General features: G+C 43.2%; 1 protein-coding gene across 1 annotated transcript in view; it reads right to left on the bottom strand.

Moving 5' to 3' along the window:
- The window catches only part of LOC115087719 (dermatan-sulfate epimerase-like), a 105,675-nt gene that overhangs the window by 14,469 nt on the left and 70,576 nt on the right, over positions 1–20,630 (bottom strand). Inside the window, 1 exon segment of the mRNA XM_029595229.1 lies at positions 6,492–6,699. Within this exon segment, the coding sequence (XP_029451089.1) occupies positions 6,492–6,699 (208 nt within the window).

The following is a 20,630-nucleotide window of genomic DNA, read 5'->3' on the forward strand; positions in this document are numbered from 1 at the left end:
CACTGCATATTCATGCTTATTAGTAACTAGCGTCACATTCACTTGCTGATGGTCTCCATGAACATTGACACTCTTCATCTCCACAGAAGGCCCTAGAAAGACATACACTGCTCTTGTGATTGGCTTCCTGAGATAGGTTGTAACATTCACATAATTAGTTCCATTGTATGAGAAGCCTTGTGGATAAGTACTGATGCAATAACAGCTTTCTGACTGTAGCCAGTATCATCCATCCAGTACATTTTATACATCCATCTTTGTGCTTTAGATAAGCGCCATGGACACTGTCTATAACTGTCTCCTCAAATGGTATGTCTACATTATGGAAGAAGCTGTTGTGCTGCCAAAGGACTGTCATTTTCTAGATGGATTTGGTCAACTACAGAAGTAGCTGTGGATGGAGAAGTAGGAGATTCCTCTGAAAGCTTTTTAACTTTAACTCAGGGTTGTAGGCACCCACTCCTTCACCCTGAATGAAAACAACCCCATTCCTCTCCAAAGCTGCAGTCACCTTCCCATGAGAACTTGCAGCTGGTTCATGTAGATATTTTAACCATTTAGATGAACATTCTTCTGTAACCTGCCCTTCCCAGGGAGCAAAGCAGCTCTTGGAATTCACAGCAGGAGAAAACATCAACACATTGTTTAAGAAGGTATACTTGGGTCCATATAAAGCTTCTGTTATGAATGGTACACCATTTGGAGCAAACGTAAATGAATTCTGGTCTGGGTGCTCATGACCAGCATTAAAGTTATTCCATCCTTTGATCCAATCTTTGTACTTATTCTCATGGACAATATCATATATTGCACGTCCCCCAGTTTTCCTGACTTGAAGGAAAGAAAAGGCCTGTTGACTTCTGCAGGTAAAGCACTTCCATAGGTTACAACTCCCCAGTCCTCAAAATAATGTAACTTTGCAATGCCAAAATCTGATGGTGGTACAGAACCCAAGCTTGCATCATACCTGCAAAGAAACAAACACATACCACAAGAAAAAAATTAGCAACTGCAATAAGATGATATCATTTCTCCTAATGTAAGAAAAATAATTACATATTTCAAAGTGTACATTTAAGATTAATTGCATAAACTGCCTGCATAGTGCTTCAGATACAAATAGTATGTAAGCACAATGATCTTATTATGCCATAACACCACTATACTTAGTTATGGGTATACAATTATTTCAGTATTAAATTGTGATTTTCACTTCCTTACAGTTCTATAGTGCATGCAGCAGCATAACCAGAATTGAATTTTTTCGGGGGAGCCCAAGGTTAACACGGGTGGGCAGTAGACCTACAGATCTAGGCCCTACCAATTGTACTCTTAAAAGATAATAATGCCTTAGCATGCATCCTACAATGGATGTTAGGGTTATTTTGATTTCAGGTTCAGCATAAAGACTATTAAAATTTGTGAGTAAATAAAAACTGTTTATTGAATTTTGTATAAAATTGTATAACTTTTTTTTTAATGCATTGGATATTCATATGTATTGAGAAGCTTTTGAAATATTGTAAACCAAATAAAATGTAGATCTTATAAGTTTGGGTTGGGATTCTCTCTCTTTTGATTTTTCTATAACACCTATAGGAAAACCATGAAGAGTTTTCAAAGACAGGAGTAATATGTTGAACCTGCCTAATGTTAGTAAGTAATTTCCCGCAGAATTCTATAGAATTTTGTAGAGCTATCAAAGTTGCTGCAGGTACAACCCAACAGAGAACTGCAATATTCCAAGCTTATCAACAAAAGGGCTTGGAGAACAGGTCAAAAATCTAAGATTGAACAAAGCTTGAGGTCTACATAACATCTGAATTTTAATAAAAGATTAAATGATCGAACTAATATGGGGCTTCATTGAAAACTCTGAATCAAGCAGTGGAGAGAACAACACGTAATGTTCGATGTAAAGTGTAATGTTAGCCGCAATCAGAACTGGGATTTGTGATTGACCCAAAAAAAATGTATGAACATTGACTAGATTCTATAGTATATTAATGTGATATTCCTAGAATATATATCATTATGATCTAGAATATTTATTTGTTATGGTGCTAGCCTAGAATGTGAATGTTGCCACACAGTAAATGACTACTGATTAGAATATTAAGGTTGATAGGTAAACCTTGTGAACTGAACCAAATCACTGTTAACCTGGAAGATGTAGTAAGCCAGATTGACAAGCTAAAGAGTAGCAAATCACCTGGATCGGGTGTGGTATGCATCCTAGGGTACTGAAGGAAATAAAAACTGAAATTTCTGTATCTATTAGTTAAAATTTGTAACCTATCATTAAATCATCTATTGTATCTGAAGACTGGAGGGTGGCTAATTAACCCCAATATTTAAAAACGGCTCCAGGGTGATCCCGGAAACTATAGGACAGTGAGCCTCACTTCAGTGCTGGGAAAAAATAGGTGAAACTATTCTAAAGATCAAAATCGTAGAGCATATAGAATTGGTTTAATGGAACACAGTCAACATGGATTACCTAAGGAAGACTTGCCTTACAAATCTGCTTCATTTTTTTGAAGGGGTTAATAAACATGTGGATAAGGTGAACCGGTAGATATAGTGTATTTTGGATTTTCAGAAGGCGTTTGACAAAGTCCCTCATGAGAGGCTTCTACGAAAACTAAAAAGTCATGGGATAGGAGGCGATGTCCTTTCATGGATTACAAACTGGTTAAAAGACAGGAAACAGAGAGTAGGATTAAATGGTCAATTTTCTCAGTGGAAAAGGGTAAACAGTGGAGTGCCTCAGGGATCTGTACTTAGACCGGTGCTTTTCAATATATATATAAATGATCTGGAAAGGAATACAAGTGAGGTTATCAAATTTGCGGATGATACAAAATTATTCAGAGTAGTTAAATCACAAGTGGATTGTGATATATTACAGGAGGACCTTGCAAGACTGGAAGATTGGGCATCCAAATGCAGATGAAATTTAATGTGGACAAGGGAAAAATAACCCATGCTGTAGTTACACTATGTTAGGTTCCATATTAGGAGCTACCACCAAGGAAAAAGATCTAGGCATTCATAGTGGATAATACTTTAAAATCATCGGCTCAGTGTGCTGCCAGCAGTCAAAAAGCAAACAATGTTAGGAATTATTAGGAAGGGAATGGTTAATAAAACGGAAAATGTCATAATGCCTCTATATCGCTCATGGTGAGACCGCACCTTGAATACTGGGTACAATTCTGGTCGCCACATCTCAAAAAAGATATAGTTGCAATGGAGAAGGTACAGAGAAGGGCAACCAAAATGATAAAGGGGATGGAACAGCTCCCCTATGAGGAAAGGCGAAGAGGTTAGGCTGTTCAGCTTGGAGAAGAGACGGCCTGAGGGGGGATATGATAGAGGTCTTTAAGATCATGAGAGGTCTTGAACGAGTAGATGTGACTCAGTTATTACACTTTCGAATAATAGAAGGACTAGGGGGCATTCCATGAAGTAGCAAGTAACACATTTAAGAGTAATCGGAGAAATTCTTTTCACTCAACGCACAATAAAGCTCTGGAATTTGTTGCCAGAAGATGTGGTTTAGTGCAGTTAGTGTAAGCTGGGTTCAAAAAGGTTTGGATAAGTTCTTGGAGGAGAAGTCCATTAACGGCTATTAATCAAGTTTTACTTAGGGAATAGCCACTGCTATTAATTGCACCAGTAGCATGGGATCTTCTTAGTGTTTGGGTAATTGCCAGGTTCTTGTGGCCTGGTTTGGCCTCTGTTGGAAACAGGTTGCTGGGCTTGATGACCCTTGGTCTGACCCAGCATAGCAATTTCTTATGTTCTTAGGCAGTGAAGTCATGCGGTGGGGACATCATGCGGTGGCACGGATACCCTGTCACATGGTAAGGGCAAAAGACCATCAGCGCCATTTTGATTAATGGCAGCCGACAGCCCGGGAGCGGGAGATCGCTCCAGGGACCCCCACTGGACCACCAGGTACCTGTAAAAGGTTTTTTTGGGGGGGGGTTGGGAGGGTGGGGAAGCTAATGTATTAGTTTAAAGGGTCGGGGTGGGTTTTTTTGTTAATCGGCTCGGGCGCAGCCGATAAACAAAACCGCGATCGGGCCCGATGAAAAAAACCCCACATGTAAATCAGAACAGGAATCCGAACCGATTCCGATTCACATCTCTATTGAATGATGCTCAATCATCAACAGACCTTTTCCACTGGAAAGAAATCAGTAGAATTAAGGGTCACGAAATGAAACTATAGGGAGGATGACTCAGAACCAATGTCAGGAAATATTTCTTCACAGAAAGGGTGGTGGATGCCTGGAATACCCTTCCAGAGGAGGTGGTGAAGACAAAAACGGTACAAGATTTCAAAGGGGTATGGGATAAACACCGTGTGATCCCTTAAGGCAGGAGGATGGAAATGAAGAAAAGAGTGCATGGGGGTAGCTTGCTGGTATGGTATCCTTAACCAATAAGTCTTTTATGTTGTTGATGCAACTCTATCATTGCTCTCTGCTTCAACGGCAGGGGGGAAAAGGTGAATTAGATTCAGATAGCATCCAACAAGGACATTGAATTGTTTAGGATAACTAATATGCATGGGGTAAATTGCTGATATGGTGGTTACTACCCTTAGCGAAGTGTGGAACGATGGACAAACACACTAATATGAACACAATCCAACAGGTGTGTTGCAAAATCAAGTGCAAAGGTCCATGTAAAACAAACCAGAAAAAACAATTTAAACAGGAAAATTTCAAAACAGGATTTGGCATTTTGGAATTATTGAACTTTGGTGGAGAGCAACTCCACCATTGCTCTCTGCTTCAATGGCAAGAGGTAACAGGGAATTGGACTCAAACAGCAACCAACAAGGGCCCTGACTTTGAGTCTGGGAAGCTGATAATTATAAAGATGGCTTGTAAGGCCAGCAGTTATTACCATAAGCTTGCTGGGCAGACTGGATAGACCATTTGGTCATTTTTGCTGTCATTGCTGTTTCCTTGTAATTGATATACATGCCTGTAGGACATGTAAGAGATGTAGGGCATGCGTATGCTCATCAGATTTTAAAAGTCACCCAATGACCGAATATCTCATGCCGAACCAAAAAGGTATAGACTGTGGGCATGGTGTGTGTGTGTGTGTGTGTGTGTGTGTGTGGGGGGGGGGGGGGGAGGTGTTTTGTGGTAGGACAAGAGTCTTGTGAGCAAGTTTCTATGCGCTGGGCACGCTCCTAGGTCCACTGCTGTGTAACTTTACTTCTGCTCTTAAGGAGGTCTAAAAGTATTTCCAGATATCACTGAAAGGTTTGACAGGTCTGGTTAACTGGGTGGGGGGAACGACTGCAGGCTAATAAACCAGGGTAATATGGAGGAGCTAACTCTAGACTGGGTGAACTGGTGAATAAACTGGTGAAACAGGTCGTGGGGTGAACGCGTGTCGGTTATAAAAATTCCCTCATTTACATGGTGGAAACACGACTTACGCTGCTCTCTCTCTCTCTCCTGCAGTCGATCTCCTGCCGGCGCCATTTTCCGTACGGAAAATGGCGCCGGCCATACGCGTATGGCCGGCGCCATTATCCGTACGGAAAACGATTCGCGGCAGGAGATCGCTCCCGGACGCCCGCTGGACCCCCAGAGACTTTTGGCCAGCTTGGGGAGGCCTCCTGACCCCCACAAGACTTGCCAAAAGTCCAGCGGGGGTCCGGAAGCGACCTCCTGCGGTCGAATCGTGTTGGTCTATGGCCGCCGCCATTTTGCGGCGGCCATTTTGCAAAATGGCGCCGGCTGAAGACAACACGCTTCAACAGCAGGAGCCCGTTTCGGACCGCCGCTGGACACCAGGGTACTTTAAGGCATTTGGGGGGGTTCGGGGGGGGGGGGGGGGATTTAATTTAAAGGGTCGGGGGTGGGTTTTAGGGGATTTAGTGTGCCGGTTTTCGGCCCGTTTCGGACCGCCGCTGGACCCCAGGGTACTTTAAGGCATTTGGGGGGGGATTTAATTTAAAGGGTCGGGGGTGGGTTTTAGGGGGATTTAGTGTGCCGGTTTTCCTGCCCTCCCCCTTCCCCCGATTTAGCTATGGACCGCCGCTGGACCCCAGGGTAATTTAAGGCATTTGGGGGGGGGGGGGTTCGGGAGGGTGGGGGATTTAATTTAAAGGGTCGGGTGTTGGGTTTTAGGGGGTTTTAGTGTGCCGGTTTTCCTGCCCTCCCCCTTCCCCCGATTTACGATTTTTTGACGATAAATCGGGGGAATTGGTATTGTATCGTGGCCCTAACGATTTTTGACGATTTAAAATATATCGGACGATATTTTAAATCGTCAAAAAACGATTCACATCCCTACTAGACAAACCCTTTGAATATTTATCTCAATATAGCTAGGAAACTCTGCACTTCTTGTATGCAAACAAATGAAAACTGAGACTTGGATCTGGCCTTAGTGTTCATGGGTTGCGCACTTACAGCATTCATTTAAAAAATATATAGCATTTTCTTTCCTACCAAAGGAATTCAGTGTGTAGGGTGCACCAGCGCTGACTTTTGGCTTGAGCCTCTGGACCTTTCAGCACTCGATTTCTTTGAATCTGCTCTGCCAGCCAGTTCCCACTTCCATTGCTCATGACAAATTTATCCAGAAACACCAGCTGGCTCTCAGGGCCATAGAACCAGTTGTAATTTGAGTCAGCAATGCCCACAGTTCTCTGGAACCCTGGGAAAAAAATACAGATAAAACCAGTAAAGTAAATGCACAGGATGAATAATAAGGACTTGCATAGTAACATGGTAGCAAACTCCTACAACTTTCCTCAATTAACCTGCTCTATATCCTCTTATTTTCAGCAATGGCTTTCTTGTCTTAGCTCAAAACCTTTTATTTGTTTTTGTGTGTTTTTTCTGTCTGTTTTGACAAGATTGTAAATTACAAAGAGTAGGGACTGGGAGGTCACGTGATGCGGTGATGCCGAGCGGACATCTCCAGCTCAGGCTCTGTGCCTTGACCTCCTGCAATCGGCAACAATCCCAAACATCTAACTTTCAAATTGCAAAATCTTCAACAGGTACTACAGCTTAATGTCTATAGACCAATTTATGCTTAAAGGCACGAATACTATGCCCCTGAAGGGAAGTAAAAAAGAAAAAGAAAAAACTGGTGCAGCGGGAGCCAAAATGGCGGACACTCTGGGGAGGACAACCATGCCAGCCATGCCACCTACGACAGCGATTCAAAACGAACTAACCACAAATGTTACCAACATAGTCATGGTGGCTCTAGATTGTAGATTCAATGAATTTTCATCACAATTTAAAGAACTGAAAGACTCCTTCGCTGAGCTCCACCCGCGGTTAACAACGGTGGAGGGCCGCGTTTCCACTTTAGAAGACGATCATCTCACAACGCAGAATAAATTAAAGGAGCTGGAATGCATCGTTGCTACCCAGATGGAAAAAATCAACGATTTAGAAAACAGGGCTTGACGCAACAACATCAGATTAGCAGGATTCCTGGAGGGGGCTGGAGAAAATAATTTAGAAGCTTCGCTGGAAGCATGGCTCCCAGAGACCTTGGATTATCCGGACATAAGGCCGGCTTTTCACACTGAACTGGCGCATCGGCCAGGGCGTAGAAAGGAGGGAGATCAAAGGCCATGGCTCATCATTGCAAAATTACTAAATTGGTCTCAGAAACAAAGAATTATACAGGCATACAGAGCTCGTGCTGAATTAAAATATAAGGATGCAGAAATTCGCCTTTTTCAAGATTTCTCTGCACCACTTGCTCAAAAGAGAAAGCAATTTAGCCCTCTGTGTACAGATCTTTTTAATAAAAACATCAGATTTCAGCCGGCTTACCCGGCCACTCTGAAGTTCAGGCACGGAGGCAAGGAATATACCTTCACGGAGGTGGAACAGGCGAAATTCTTTATAGCCAACATGTAAGGCTCTGGACTTCTGGCTCTTTCGGTTTTAAGCCATCATGTTGGAGGCACCAGCCACCTGTTCTGAAGCTACGCACATGCTATTAAATGTTCGGGGTATAACAGTGAACTTTGTGCTCTGAAACCAGCAAACCCCGTTCCGGTTTTCTTTTTTTTTTTTTTTTGCCCCACTCCTCAAAGGTTCTTCCAGTGCAAACCCCTGTCTCGAACTGTTTATATACAGTAAGGACCAGATGCCATTACGGTCATCAGCAGGGATGAACAGTATTTTCCCAGACTGGAACGGAGCAGCTAAAAGCTGCTGACCTCCATCACAGCAGCGAGCGTAACTCTGGGACAGAGATCCGAGGCATCGCCAGGTGCTTCCACAAGTACTGCGGTCAGGGGCTAAAGGACCCATGAAGCAAAAGGGAAACACGCTTCTCAAATTACCCGAGGACGGCAGGAGTCTTTTTGGCAGATGGAGGACTTAAGCAGAATGGAAAAGCTGGTGCCAGTAACAGACTGGGTTCTTTCGCAGTAAGACTGTATTTCAATTTTTGGGACTTATAATATTTTGCTGGTTATAGAAAATGTTGAAATTGTTATCGACGAAGGAGGGCGGGGGACACGACGCATCACTAACGTGCCCCCCCCCCCCTTTATTTCCTCTCTGATTGAGGGGAAATAAAATGTGGAAGCTGATTATTCAAGTGGATAAGGAATGGGTTAGAGGGATAGGGGGAAGGAGGGAGGGGAGGGAGGGGAGGGGGACAAATAGCAGTGCATGGGATTCACATATTACATATGGCACATCACATTCAACACTTTCACTCAAGGGATGGGCAGGTCAATATAACGAGGTTGCAAACACACTGGTCTCTACCGATGGTAGGTTTAGGCAGGGGAGCCCACTATCTCTCATGGAAAGGACACCCTTTCAGTACGATTTTTAAAAGGAGACTAGTAGGACTTACATGAAATTAGCCAGTTTAAATGTCAATGGCCTAGGACACCCCATTAAAAGAACTAAAGTGCTGCAATTTCTTAAGAGGTCAAAGGTCCAACTAGCCTGCATCCAGAAAACATCTTACAGCGGCGAAGAGTGCAAAGCTGAGAAGAGACTGGGTAGGTAAGTGTTATTTCTCGGCCGCTGTAGAGAAAAGAACAGGAGTTTCAATTTTAATACATAAAAATCTTTCTTTTCAGGTGACGAAGGAACTGGTGGACCCAGAGGGCAGATACATTTTGTTAATAGGGAAGTTGAATGGGAAAGAAATAACCATTGGCAACATATATGGCCCTAACTCCTCTAATCCAACATTTTTCACCAATACAATCAATCTTTTTACTGTAAATGGCATGGGAGGGATGATATTAGCGGGTGATTTCAACAGTGTACATGACCCCTTAATGGATCGCTCCTTCACCCGGACCACGCAATCTCAACAAAACCTGAACACAAATATAGGCCAATGATGTAAAAAATTAATTTTTTTAGATTATTGGAGGGTGTTACATCTTGAAGAGTGGGACTATGCACATGTGTCTAAAGCACACGCACTCTCTCCCGTATTGACTATATACTGGGCTCCGCCTCCCTGTTTCCCTTCATTGCCTCAACAGGTATAGATGCACCTGGTGTCTCTGATCATGCCTTAATCTGGGCTGATATAAACTGGGATGACAGAGTACCCTGGAATAACTGGTGGAAATTCCCAATTTATATGAAAGAGAATGGGAAATTCCAAGATTACCTGAAAAGTAAATGGGAGCAATTCCAAGAGTTAAATAACCAACACGAAGATGACCCAGAGCTGTTCTAGTAAGCAGGGAAAACAGTAGTCCGGGGGGAGATAATTTCATTTTTTCTACACAGAAATAAAATTCTAAATGCAGATATCCTAAAACTTGACCAACAATTGAAATTGGATATGTTAGAAATAATTTGTCACCCCTCACAAGCCAACTGGGCTAAGTATAACGAAACATTAGGGACGTTACAGGCTTCATTACACCAAAGGGCCATTAAGTCCTTCCTTTATAAAGAACACTCCTTTTTCCGCTATGGAAACAAGTCAGGGAAAACATTAGCGAACTTGGTTAAACTCCATCACAGCAAAACTTATATAGAAAAATTACGGATGACTCAGGGTACATGGGCGCACAAAGGAGAGGAAATATGTGAAATACTGAGACTGTTCTACATACAACTTTATATAGAAGACAGACAGGACAGGCCCCTCGAGGAAACTGATTTTTTTGGCAATGTACAAATTCCTAATCTAACAGATGACCAACGGGATAAATTTAACTCTCCTATCACAAAGCATGAAATCTTATTAGCTATTAAAAAGAACAAATCAGGCAAAGCACTAGGAACCGATGGGTTTACTTACGACTTCTACAAAATCCTTGGGGAAGGGGTCTTGGACTCTATCCATTCTTTCTATCACAATGCACTGATCAAAAATAAATTCCCACCAGACTTAAATAAGGCATATATAACTGTTCTCCCCAAACCCGGCAAAGACCCTAGCCAACCAGCCTCCTACCATCCGATTTCACAGCTAAATTGTGACCTTAAACATTTAGCTAATGTCTTAGCAGCCAGAATGAGTTTAGCACTTCCTGATCTCATTTCTCTAAATCAAGTGGGCTTTGTTAAGGGAATATCATAGAGTTCACACATAGCTAAATTATTCACGGCCATCACCTACTGTCAAGCAAACAGGATTCCCGCCATGGCAGTAAATTTCGATTCCAAAAAAGCTTTTGATAGGGGTTCCTGGGGCTACTTATTTTCAGTACTCCAACGTTTTGGCTTTCAAGGCAATTTGCTGTCCTATATCTCCCTTCTCTATCACCACCCAACATCACACATACTGGCACATGACCTTCTCTCTCAGGCATTCATTCCACAACGAGGGGTATGGCAAGGATGCCCTTTGTCGTCTCTCCTATATATCCTAGTGATAGACCCTCTGTTATGAGTAATCTTGCAAGATGATCAGATTCCCAGTTTGGAATGTAATGGGCTAATTTTCAAAATTGCAGCATTCACTGATGACATATTAATTTTTCTTACACAACAACAACAGCACTCCCATGGGTACTCCATCTCCAAACCTTATATGGCTGCTTCTCTGGACTTAAAATAAACACTGACAAATCAGAAGCTTTAGAAATATTTGGCAAACTTCAGCTGATCTGGGGCCCATCTTTCCCATTAAAATGGGCACGAGGCCCTATAAAATATCTGGGAGTATTAGTTTCAAAGTCTTTAGATACAATCTACATTATTAATGTGCACCCTCTGCTAAAGAAGATGAAGACGAGACTTCAGCAATGGCAGTCGCTGCCTCTGTCTCTGATTGGACAGGTTCATCTCCTAAAAATGATAGAATTGCCAAAATGGCTATATGTGCTCCAAATGCTCCCGGTCTGGTTAACTGGAAAAGACCTCCAAAGTATCAATGGAGTAATTAGGAAATTCCTTTGGAAGGGGAAGAAACTACGCCTAGCCTTGAGACACCTAATCAGAGCACAAGGGGAGGGTGGACTGGCCTGCCCTGACTTTCAAAGGTACAACTTGGTCTGAATGCTGCGTCACATCAGGGATTGGTTAGTGGGCAAGGAATAATTCTCCCCCACTGCCTTTCTCCAAGGCAGTCTACATGGGTTCTCCCCAGCTGTATTGATGCAGCTTGAACCACAACATCTACCAATAGACTCTAAACAATTTCTGTTGATAGACTCAAGCAGAAAGGCATGGGCCCATTTCTGTAAATCTTTAGGACTTCCGAAGACTTTGACCCCTGTTATACCCATTTGTTCTAATCATCAGTTCACCACAGGAATGGAGCACACTGTTTTTCAACAATGGGCCTCTAAAGGATTGACATTAGTCACTCAAACACTTCAGCCTAACGCCAAGCACATGTAAAGTTTCCCAGCGCTTCAAGCTCAATTTGATCTCCCAAAACAAGATTTTTATGCTTCCCTACAACTTAGGCATTTATACACACCACTGGGCTACAAACTGGCCTAGCAAAAAAAAAGGGGTCAGGTGGAACAAATTCTAGGTATCCGACATTCCATGAGGTTTTCCTGTACTCTATTTTCTAGGTTACTGAAGTCACATTTGGCCTCAAATGCTTATGAGGACATAGGCAAAAGTTGGATGGGGATCTCAGACATAGCTGTAACCCCTGATACAATAAAACAATATTTGCTCAATATTAGGTCCATTACTGAAAATGTAACTTTGTGAGAAATGCAATTCAAATTTATTTGGCAGTTATATTTCCCCAATGCAGTAGCATACCGAGTGGGGATTAGTGTATCACCCAGGTGCCTGAAATGCAACATAGAAAAGGGGGACTTCTATCATAGCTTCTGGTCCTGTGTAAAGGTCCAAGTTTTTTGGACTGCAATACAGACACATTGCTCCAAGGTCTGCAACTGTTCTATTCAACTACACCCTCACTTATGGCTGCTGGGCAGCGACCAGCCCACTCTTATCAGGTTGGACCCATTTGTAGCGCTATTTGTGGACAAGGCAGGTCTCATAGCCTAACAAATTATTTTAGCAAATTGGATCTCTAAAGAAGCGCCACACTACACTCATTGGGTGCAAAAAATGATCAAACTGGCAACCTTTGAGCAAATGACAGCTAACAAGCAAAGTGAAAAGAGGAAAACAATGACCTTAAACCTCTGGCATCCGTTTCTGCAATATCATCGCCAGGGCAATTTTATGCAGCTTACTGATCTGAGCTAGTGGACTGAACATGATGTATAATCACCCACAGGTCACCTACAGGGAATGACGAAAAGACAAATTGGGCCCTGTAAGTTCTTAACAACATATACTAGGCAACTCCTTTGAATCTGTACGTATACTCCTTTGCATTTGTAAGGGTACCACTACACCTCTCTGCTCAAAGGTACTGATATGAAGTAATAAACCTATTGCCATGCACTGCGGGTTTGGGAGGGTTGGGCAGAGGGGGGGGGGGGGGGCGGAGAAGGAATGGGTAAGATATGACTTTAGACGATGAAGAGTTCTTACAAAGTACTGGTTCAGGGTTCATTTTTCAATCTTCTATCCTGGTAGATAACCACACCGTGAAATGGTGTTATGTTAGGCTAAACCTGGCTTGGATACGACCACTGAGGGAACTTGGCTATGAGTATTAGGGATGTGCACCATTTTTAAAGATGGTGCCGGCCGTCCATTACTCCTACCATGAGACAGGGGCCGGCCAATGGCACGGATACACTGTCACATGGGCCATCGGCGCCATTTTTATTAGTGGCAGCCGACAGCCTGAGAGCGGGAGATCGCTCCCGGGACCACCACTGGACCACCAGATAATTTAAAACATTTTGGGGGATATCGGGAGGGTGGGAGAAGCTAAGGGAGATGTTTTGAAGGGTCGGGGTGGGTTTTTTGTTTATCGGCTCGGGCGCAGCCGATTAAAAAAAAACCCAATCGGGCTGCATGAAAAATAATTCACGATGTGAATCGGAACCGGAATCAGAACCGATTCCGGTTCCGATTCACATCTCTAATGAGTATACTGTCTATGAGATGTTCCCATAACTGAGGGAGATTTGTTATAATTATTCATTTTTGCTTCTATGGCAAGCTTCTTCCTAAATTTTCTCTTGGCATATCTTACTACTGCTTTACATTTAACTTCCCAGTACTTAACTCTTGCCTTTTTTCTTCATAAAGATTCCATAGTGCATTTTATCTGCCTTGTTAAATTGATACTGTTGCGCTGGAGGTGGACCCTTGGCCTGGTGCAGGATTGGTACGGCCCTCTGGTCGGTCCTAGAGAGCGCCTGCCACCAGGAGGTGGAGCACACGAGGAGACAGAGGCTAGCTGGAGCTTCACCAATAACAGTCCGGGGCTTCCGCAGGTTGAGCCCTTGGGTACCCGGACTGCCTGGACTTAGGTGGACGTCCGATGGTCTCCTGGAAAGGTATGTGTACCACGAGCAAGGGTGTGCAGCAGATGCTAAGAGGATGCGCTAGACTAGAACAGGAAGCTCCGGAGACCTCAGGGAGTCAACAGTTCAGGGAGGTCCTCTGGGCTGGACAGGCAGCGCCTGTAGGTCTAGCTAAGTAGAAGCCATGGTTGTATTCCAGGCAGGTAGGCCCAATGGTAACAGGAGGCCAGAAGAGAGTGTCCAAGCAAGTGCAAGGGTCAATGGCAGAGTATAGGTCCAAGGAAGGTCAAGGGTCAAAACCAGAATCAGTCTGAGCATAGTCAAGGCAAGTGAGGATCGGTTCCAGGCAGCAGACAGTAGAATGGTCAGGCAGGCAGTGGTCAGTTCTAGGCGGCAGGCAGTAGAATGGTCAGGTAGGCTGTGGTCAATTCCAGGTGGCAGGCAGTAGAATGGTCAGTCAGGGAAAGGTCAGTACCAAGAGTCAGTCCAGAAAGGTACTAACTGGGAAGGATACAAGAACACATGGAGAAGTTGGAATTGGAGATGCTGGAATAGGAGACTCTGGAACAGGAGACACTGGAACACCAAGGCAAACTCACTACACCAACAGTGTCGACCCGATTGCCAAGGGGAGGCTCTGGGAGAAGAGCCTCGCCTTATATACCAGGGCTATGTGATGTCATCTTCGGGCGCCGCAGACTGAGTTCCTGTGCTGGGCCCTTTAAAGGGAAGCACGGCCCACGCGTGCACGCCATGGAGGACGCCGAGCCCCGGCGTGAGGAGTGCTGAGAGCTGGAAGGCCCCGAAGGACCTGGGGATGCCTGTGAGCACCGCAGGCAATGGTAGCTAGCCGCAGATGCCAAAGAGGAGGGAGTCGGAGCTGGTGGACGGAAGCGCGAGGTGAGCGGAGCCGGCCGCAATGTGGACACAGCCGGAATGCGCAACAGATACACCTTATTCCTAGAAACCTTTGTTTTCAGTGTTTCTTTTATTTTGCCTGGGAATTTCAATGTTTAAACACAAAGAAATCAGTGGGAAATATCTTTATTATACAACACAGGAGCAAAATCAGTGCAAAAGTCAGTTTTCCATTGATTTCTTTGTGTTTCAACATTGAAATCCCCATGTAACATAAAATAAAAGCTGAAAATGAATTTCCCTGCTTATTAGGGATGTGCATTCATTCAGGACAAATTAGGCAATTTCAATGAAATTGCCTAATTTGTCCTGGTTGGGGACCCCGAAACCCAAACATTTTCCCGAAATTTCAGGAAAAATGTATTTTCGGGTTAGTGCACACTAAGGGCGAGTTAGTAAAAATGTTAGCATGCACTAATGGGGAGTTAGTGTGCACTAACCCAAAATTCGGGTTCCCCCAAATTTCAAAGTCCTGAACTGCGGGAAATACAATATTTCCCATGGTGGGCTAAAAACATCACTGCTACTTTTACCCTGCAATTAATTAAGTTGACTTAGAAAATAGCCACTACTATTACTAGCACTGTAGCATGGGATAGACTTAGTTTTTGGGTACTTATGGCCTGGATTTGCCATTTTTGGAATCAGGATGCTGGGCTTGATGGACCCTTGGTCTGACCCAGTATGGCATGTTCTTATCTCCCATGGGTTATCCTTTTACTGTGTCTCTGAGATGCCTATAATGTCTACATTATTGTTATAGTGCCAGACATTCTAACTCACCAATCCAACTATTCAGACTTGCATACAGACATTTGTATGTTTTCTAATTTATATTTCTAGTACTATTTGTATTCACAAACTGCTTATTAGTAGATGATACATTTTAGAGGTATTCATATCTGTGTACTCTTTATTTACATCCATCTCATCTACTTTAGCGTTAAGCACAACTGACCTGTTCTGCAAGTATCCTTGGAGGATACCACCCTCCAAACAATGAGCATCTGAGCAATTGTTGGCTTTACCCCATAGTCTAGTTTAAAAATTGATCTTTTCCATCAGAACAGGCTCCCCATTTCCTAACAAATCTAAAGGCCTATTCATAAGAACATAAGAATTTGCCATGCTGGGTCCATCAAGCCCAGCATCCTGTTTCCAACAGAGGCCAAACCAGGCCACAAGAACCTGGCAATTACCCAAACACTAAGAAACGCTGTACCATCATCTCATTCATGCATTGAGACTCCACAGCTCAGCCTACCTCTGGGTTCCTCCATGTAGGACGGGAAGCCTTTCTGAGAATGTGTAAACACCACCCTTGTTAAATGAAAACTTGTTGAAGTTGAGGCATGATGTTAAGAATGTAGTCGTTACAACAGCAAGTAATCTGATGATACCCAAACAAGGTATACCATTTAATATGCACTGCCTCTTTATACCCAGTAACAAATAACTTTTTTACCATATAAAGATGGCAGGGATAACAAACCATAAAAATCTCATAAATAAACCATCAAATACATTTTATTTTTATATCTTGTTTTAAGATGTCTTTTCTTTCTTATTCATTATCTAACACTAGGTAAACATATTGGGGCAGATTTTCAAAGGGTTATGCGTGTAACCCCCGAAAAGCTGCCCCTGCATGCGCCAGGCCTATCTTGCATAGGCTCGGTGGTGCGCGCAAGCCCCGGGACGCGCGTATGTCCCAGGGCTTCGAAAAGGGGCAGGAAGGGCGTGGGTCCAGGGGCGGGTCTGGGGGACAGGGGGCGGTCTGGGGACAGGCCCTGGGGCATGGTGGTGGGCCGGCGATGGTCCTGAGTCCTCCAGCACAGCAGCCTGTGATGGGGGATGGCGCACCAGCGCTCACAAGTTACGCCTGCCTCAGGCAGGCATAACTTCTGAAATAAAGGTAGGAGGGGATCTAGCTAGGGCTGGGGGGTGGGTTAGATAAGGAAGGGAGGGGAAGGTGGGGGGAGTGGTAGAAAAGTTCCCTCCGAGGCCACTCTGATTTCGGAACGGAGGCAGCCTGCGTGGCTCGGCGCGCGCAAATTGCACAATTTTGCACCCCCTTGCGCGCACCGACCCTGGATTTTATAACATGTGCGCGGCAGTGCGTGCATGTTATAAAATCGGGCGTAGATTTGTTTGCGTCAGGTTGCGCAAACAAATCTGCACCCGTGTGCAGGTTTTAAAACCTGCCCCATTAAACTCATATATATAATCATTAACTCTTGATTTGTTTCTTTTTTTAAACTATAACAGAAAAACAACTAAATACTAATGAGCTATCAAAACTTTATCAAAGGGTCTGGAGCTCCCAGCCATTCAGCAAATCACGCTACAATCCTTTGTTATTTTGTGTTCTGCTTCTCTTTCTTTTCTTAAGAATTCATACTTTGTGCTACATTTGTGTTTTCCAGCATGAAACACAACTCATTAGAAGAATGTTTTCTCACAAGGTAAGTATAATGTTTTTCTCTCTCTTTTCTTTAATTTCCCTTTGCTTTACTTACCTTTTTTTTTCCTTTGCTTTCTTTTTCTTTTCTTGTTTGTGTAAATCCTCTGGTGTGCACAGGCCTGGCTAAGAATGTCTATATATGTGTGTATAAACTTATTTGCAGCTATCCTGGAATTCTCTCTTCTCCTATTGCTGGCCAGATCTTCCCTACATCTCTTCTTCTTTTGTTCTTCTAAGAATCTATTTAACCTTCTGACCTATTTTTTACCTAAATAAATCAGAAGCCAAAAGATCTTCATTCAAAAATTGGAAGAAGGATGCAACAGAAGAAAATAGGATAATACATAAACGTTGGCAAGTTAAATGTAAGACATTGATAAGATAAGCTAAGAGAGAATTTGAAAAGAAGTTGGCCGTAGAGGCAAAAACTCACAGTAAAAACTTTTTAAAATATATCTGAAGCAGAAAGCCTGTGAGGGAGTCAGTTGGACCGTTAGATGATTAAGGGGTTAAAGGGGCACTTAGAGAAGATAAGGCCATCATGGAAAGATTAAATGATTTCTTTGCTTCGGTGTTTAATGAAGAGGATGTTGGGGAGGTACCTGTACTGGAGAAGGTTTTCATGGGTAATGATTCAGATGGACTGAACCAAATCACGGTGAACCTAGAAGATGTGGTATCCTGATTGATAAACTGAAGAGTAGTAAATCACCTGGACCAGATGGTATACACCCCGGAGTTCTGAAGGAACTAAAAAATGAAATTTCAGACCTATTAGTAAAAAATTGTAACCTATCATTAAAATCATCCATTGTACCTGAAGACTGGAAGATAGCTAATGTAACCCCGATATTTAAAAAGGGCTCCAGGGGCGATCCGGGAAACTACAGAACGGTTAGCCTGACGTCAGTGCCAGGAAAAATAGTGGAAAGTGTTCTAAACATCAAAATCACAGAACATATAGAAAGACATGGTTTAATGGAACAAAGTCAGCATGGCTTTACCCAAGGCAAGTCTTGCCTCACAAATCTGCTTCACTTTTCTGAAGGAGTTAATAAATATGTGGATAAAGGTGAACCGGTAGATGTAGTATATTTGGATTTTCAGAAGGCGTTTGACAAAGTTCCTCATGAGAGCCTTCTAGGAAAAGTAAAAAGTCATGGGATAGGTGGCGATGTCCTTTCGTTGATTGGAAACTGGCTAAAAGACAGGAAACAGAGAGTAGTATTCAATGGACAATTTTCTCAGTGGAAGGGAGTGAGTAGTGGAGTGCTTCAGGGATCTGTATTGGGACCCTTACTTTTCAATATATTCATAAATGATCTGGAAAGAAATACGATGAGTGAGATAATCAAATTTGCAGATGATACAAAATTTTTCAGAGTAGTTAAATCACAAGCAGATTGTGATAAATTGCAGGAAGACCTTGTGAGACTGGAAAATTGGACATCAAAATGGCAGATGAAATTTAATGTGGATAAGTGCAAGGTGATGCATATAGGGAAAAATAACCCATGCTATAGTTACACAATGTTAGATTCCATATTATGTGCTACAACCCAAGAAAGAGATCTAGGCATCATAGTGGATAACACATTGAAATTGACGGTTCAGTGTGCTGAGGCAGTCAAAAAAGCAAACAGAATGTTGGGAATTATTAGAAAGAGAATGGTGAATAAAATGGAAAATGCCATAATGCCTCTGTATCGCTCCATGGTGAGACCACACCATGAATACTGTGTACAATTTTGGTCGCCGCATCTCAAAAAAGATATAATTGTGATGGAGAAGTTACAGAGAAGGGCTACCAAAATGATAAGGGGAATGGAACAGCTCCCCTATGAGGAAAGACTAAAGAGGTTAGGACTTTTCAGCTTGGAGAAGAGACAGCTGAGGGGGGATATGATAGAGGTGTTTAAAATCATGAGAGGTCTAGAACGGGTAGATGTGAATTGGTTATTTACTCTTTCGGATAATAGAAAGACTAGGGGGCACTCCATGAAGTTAGCATGTGGCACATTTAAAACTAAATGGAGAAAGTTCTTTTTTACTCAACGCACAATTAAACTCTGGAATTCGGTGCCAGAGGATGTGGTTAGTGCAGTTAGTATATCTGTGTTTAAAAAAGGATTGGATAAGTTCTTGGAGGAGAAGTCCATTACTTGCTATTAATTAACGGCACCAGAACACCGGGTGCCTGCGCACAGGGATGCCACACACCATCACCACCGGGCTCCCTGAAATAACTAACAGTGATGAGAAAGACAGAAAGAAAGAAAAAAAAAGGTGAAAGAATCCATCTGGAACTGAGAGGGGAGGGGCGGTGTGTGATCCTCGATTGGGAGACCCGCCCCCTCTGACATCACTGAGGAATGTGACGGATGTTAAGCGGCGCCAGAACACCAGGCGTCGCACGCTGAAGGGGCGCAACAAAGGGGTACCCCCCTTTGTGCATCCCTTCGTGCATCCCATAGTGTTAGCCATTCCCCAAGTTCTTTTATATCCCTTGTTAACAATCCCCATATTTAAATGTTTAATGTATTTGACAAAGGTAACGCATGAGTTCCTGCAAATTTTGTTTAAATGTAAACCGATGTGATATGTAAAATCGAACACAACAAATAAATAAATAAATAAAGTTGACTTAGAAAATAGCCACTGCTATTACTAGCAACGGTAACATGGAATAGACTTAGTTTTTGGGTACTTGCCAGGTTCTTATGGCCTGGATTGGGCACTGTTGGAAACAGGATGCTGGGCTTGATGGACCCTTGGTCTGACCCAGTATGGCATGTTCTTATGTTCTTATGACTCCTTGTAACTGCTTTGGGCTCTTCCGCAAACTAACAGGCCAATACAGTATAGTGCGCTCCGGTGGAGCGCACTGTTAACCCGCATTTGGAAGCGCGTTTTCGACGTGCTAGCTTTACCCCTTATACAGTAAGGGGTAATAGCGAGCCGAAAATGCGCGTCCAACCCCCCCGAAACTAATAGCACCCATAAAATGCAAATGCATTTTGATGGCCCTATTAGTTATGCCCGCGCGATTCAGAAAGTAAAATGTGCAGCCAAGCCGCACATTTTACTTTCAGAAATTAGCGCCTACCCAAAGGTAGGCATTAATTTCTCTCGGCACCAGGAAAGTGCACAGAAAAGCAGTAAAAAATGCTTTTCTGTACACCCTCCGACTTAATATCACCATGATATTAAGTCGGAGGTCCCAAAAGATACAAATTGTTAAAAATTAAAAAAAAAAATTTTTTAAATGGACCCGCGGCTCGCAGGTTGAAAACCGGACGCTCAATTTTGCTGGCGTCCGGTTTCTAATCTGTACCCGTGGCTGTCAGCGGGTTTGAGAACCGACGCCGGCAAAATTGAGCG

Source organism: Rhinatrema bivittatum, chromosome 3 (assembly GCF_901001135.1).
Source record: "Rhinatrema bivittatum chromosome 3, aRhiBiv1.1, whole genome shotgun sequence".
NCBI classification, from domain to species: Eukaryota; Metazoa; Chordata; class Amphibia; order Gymnophiona; family Rhinatrematidae; genus Rhinatrema; species Rhinatrema bivittatum.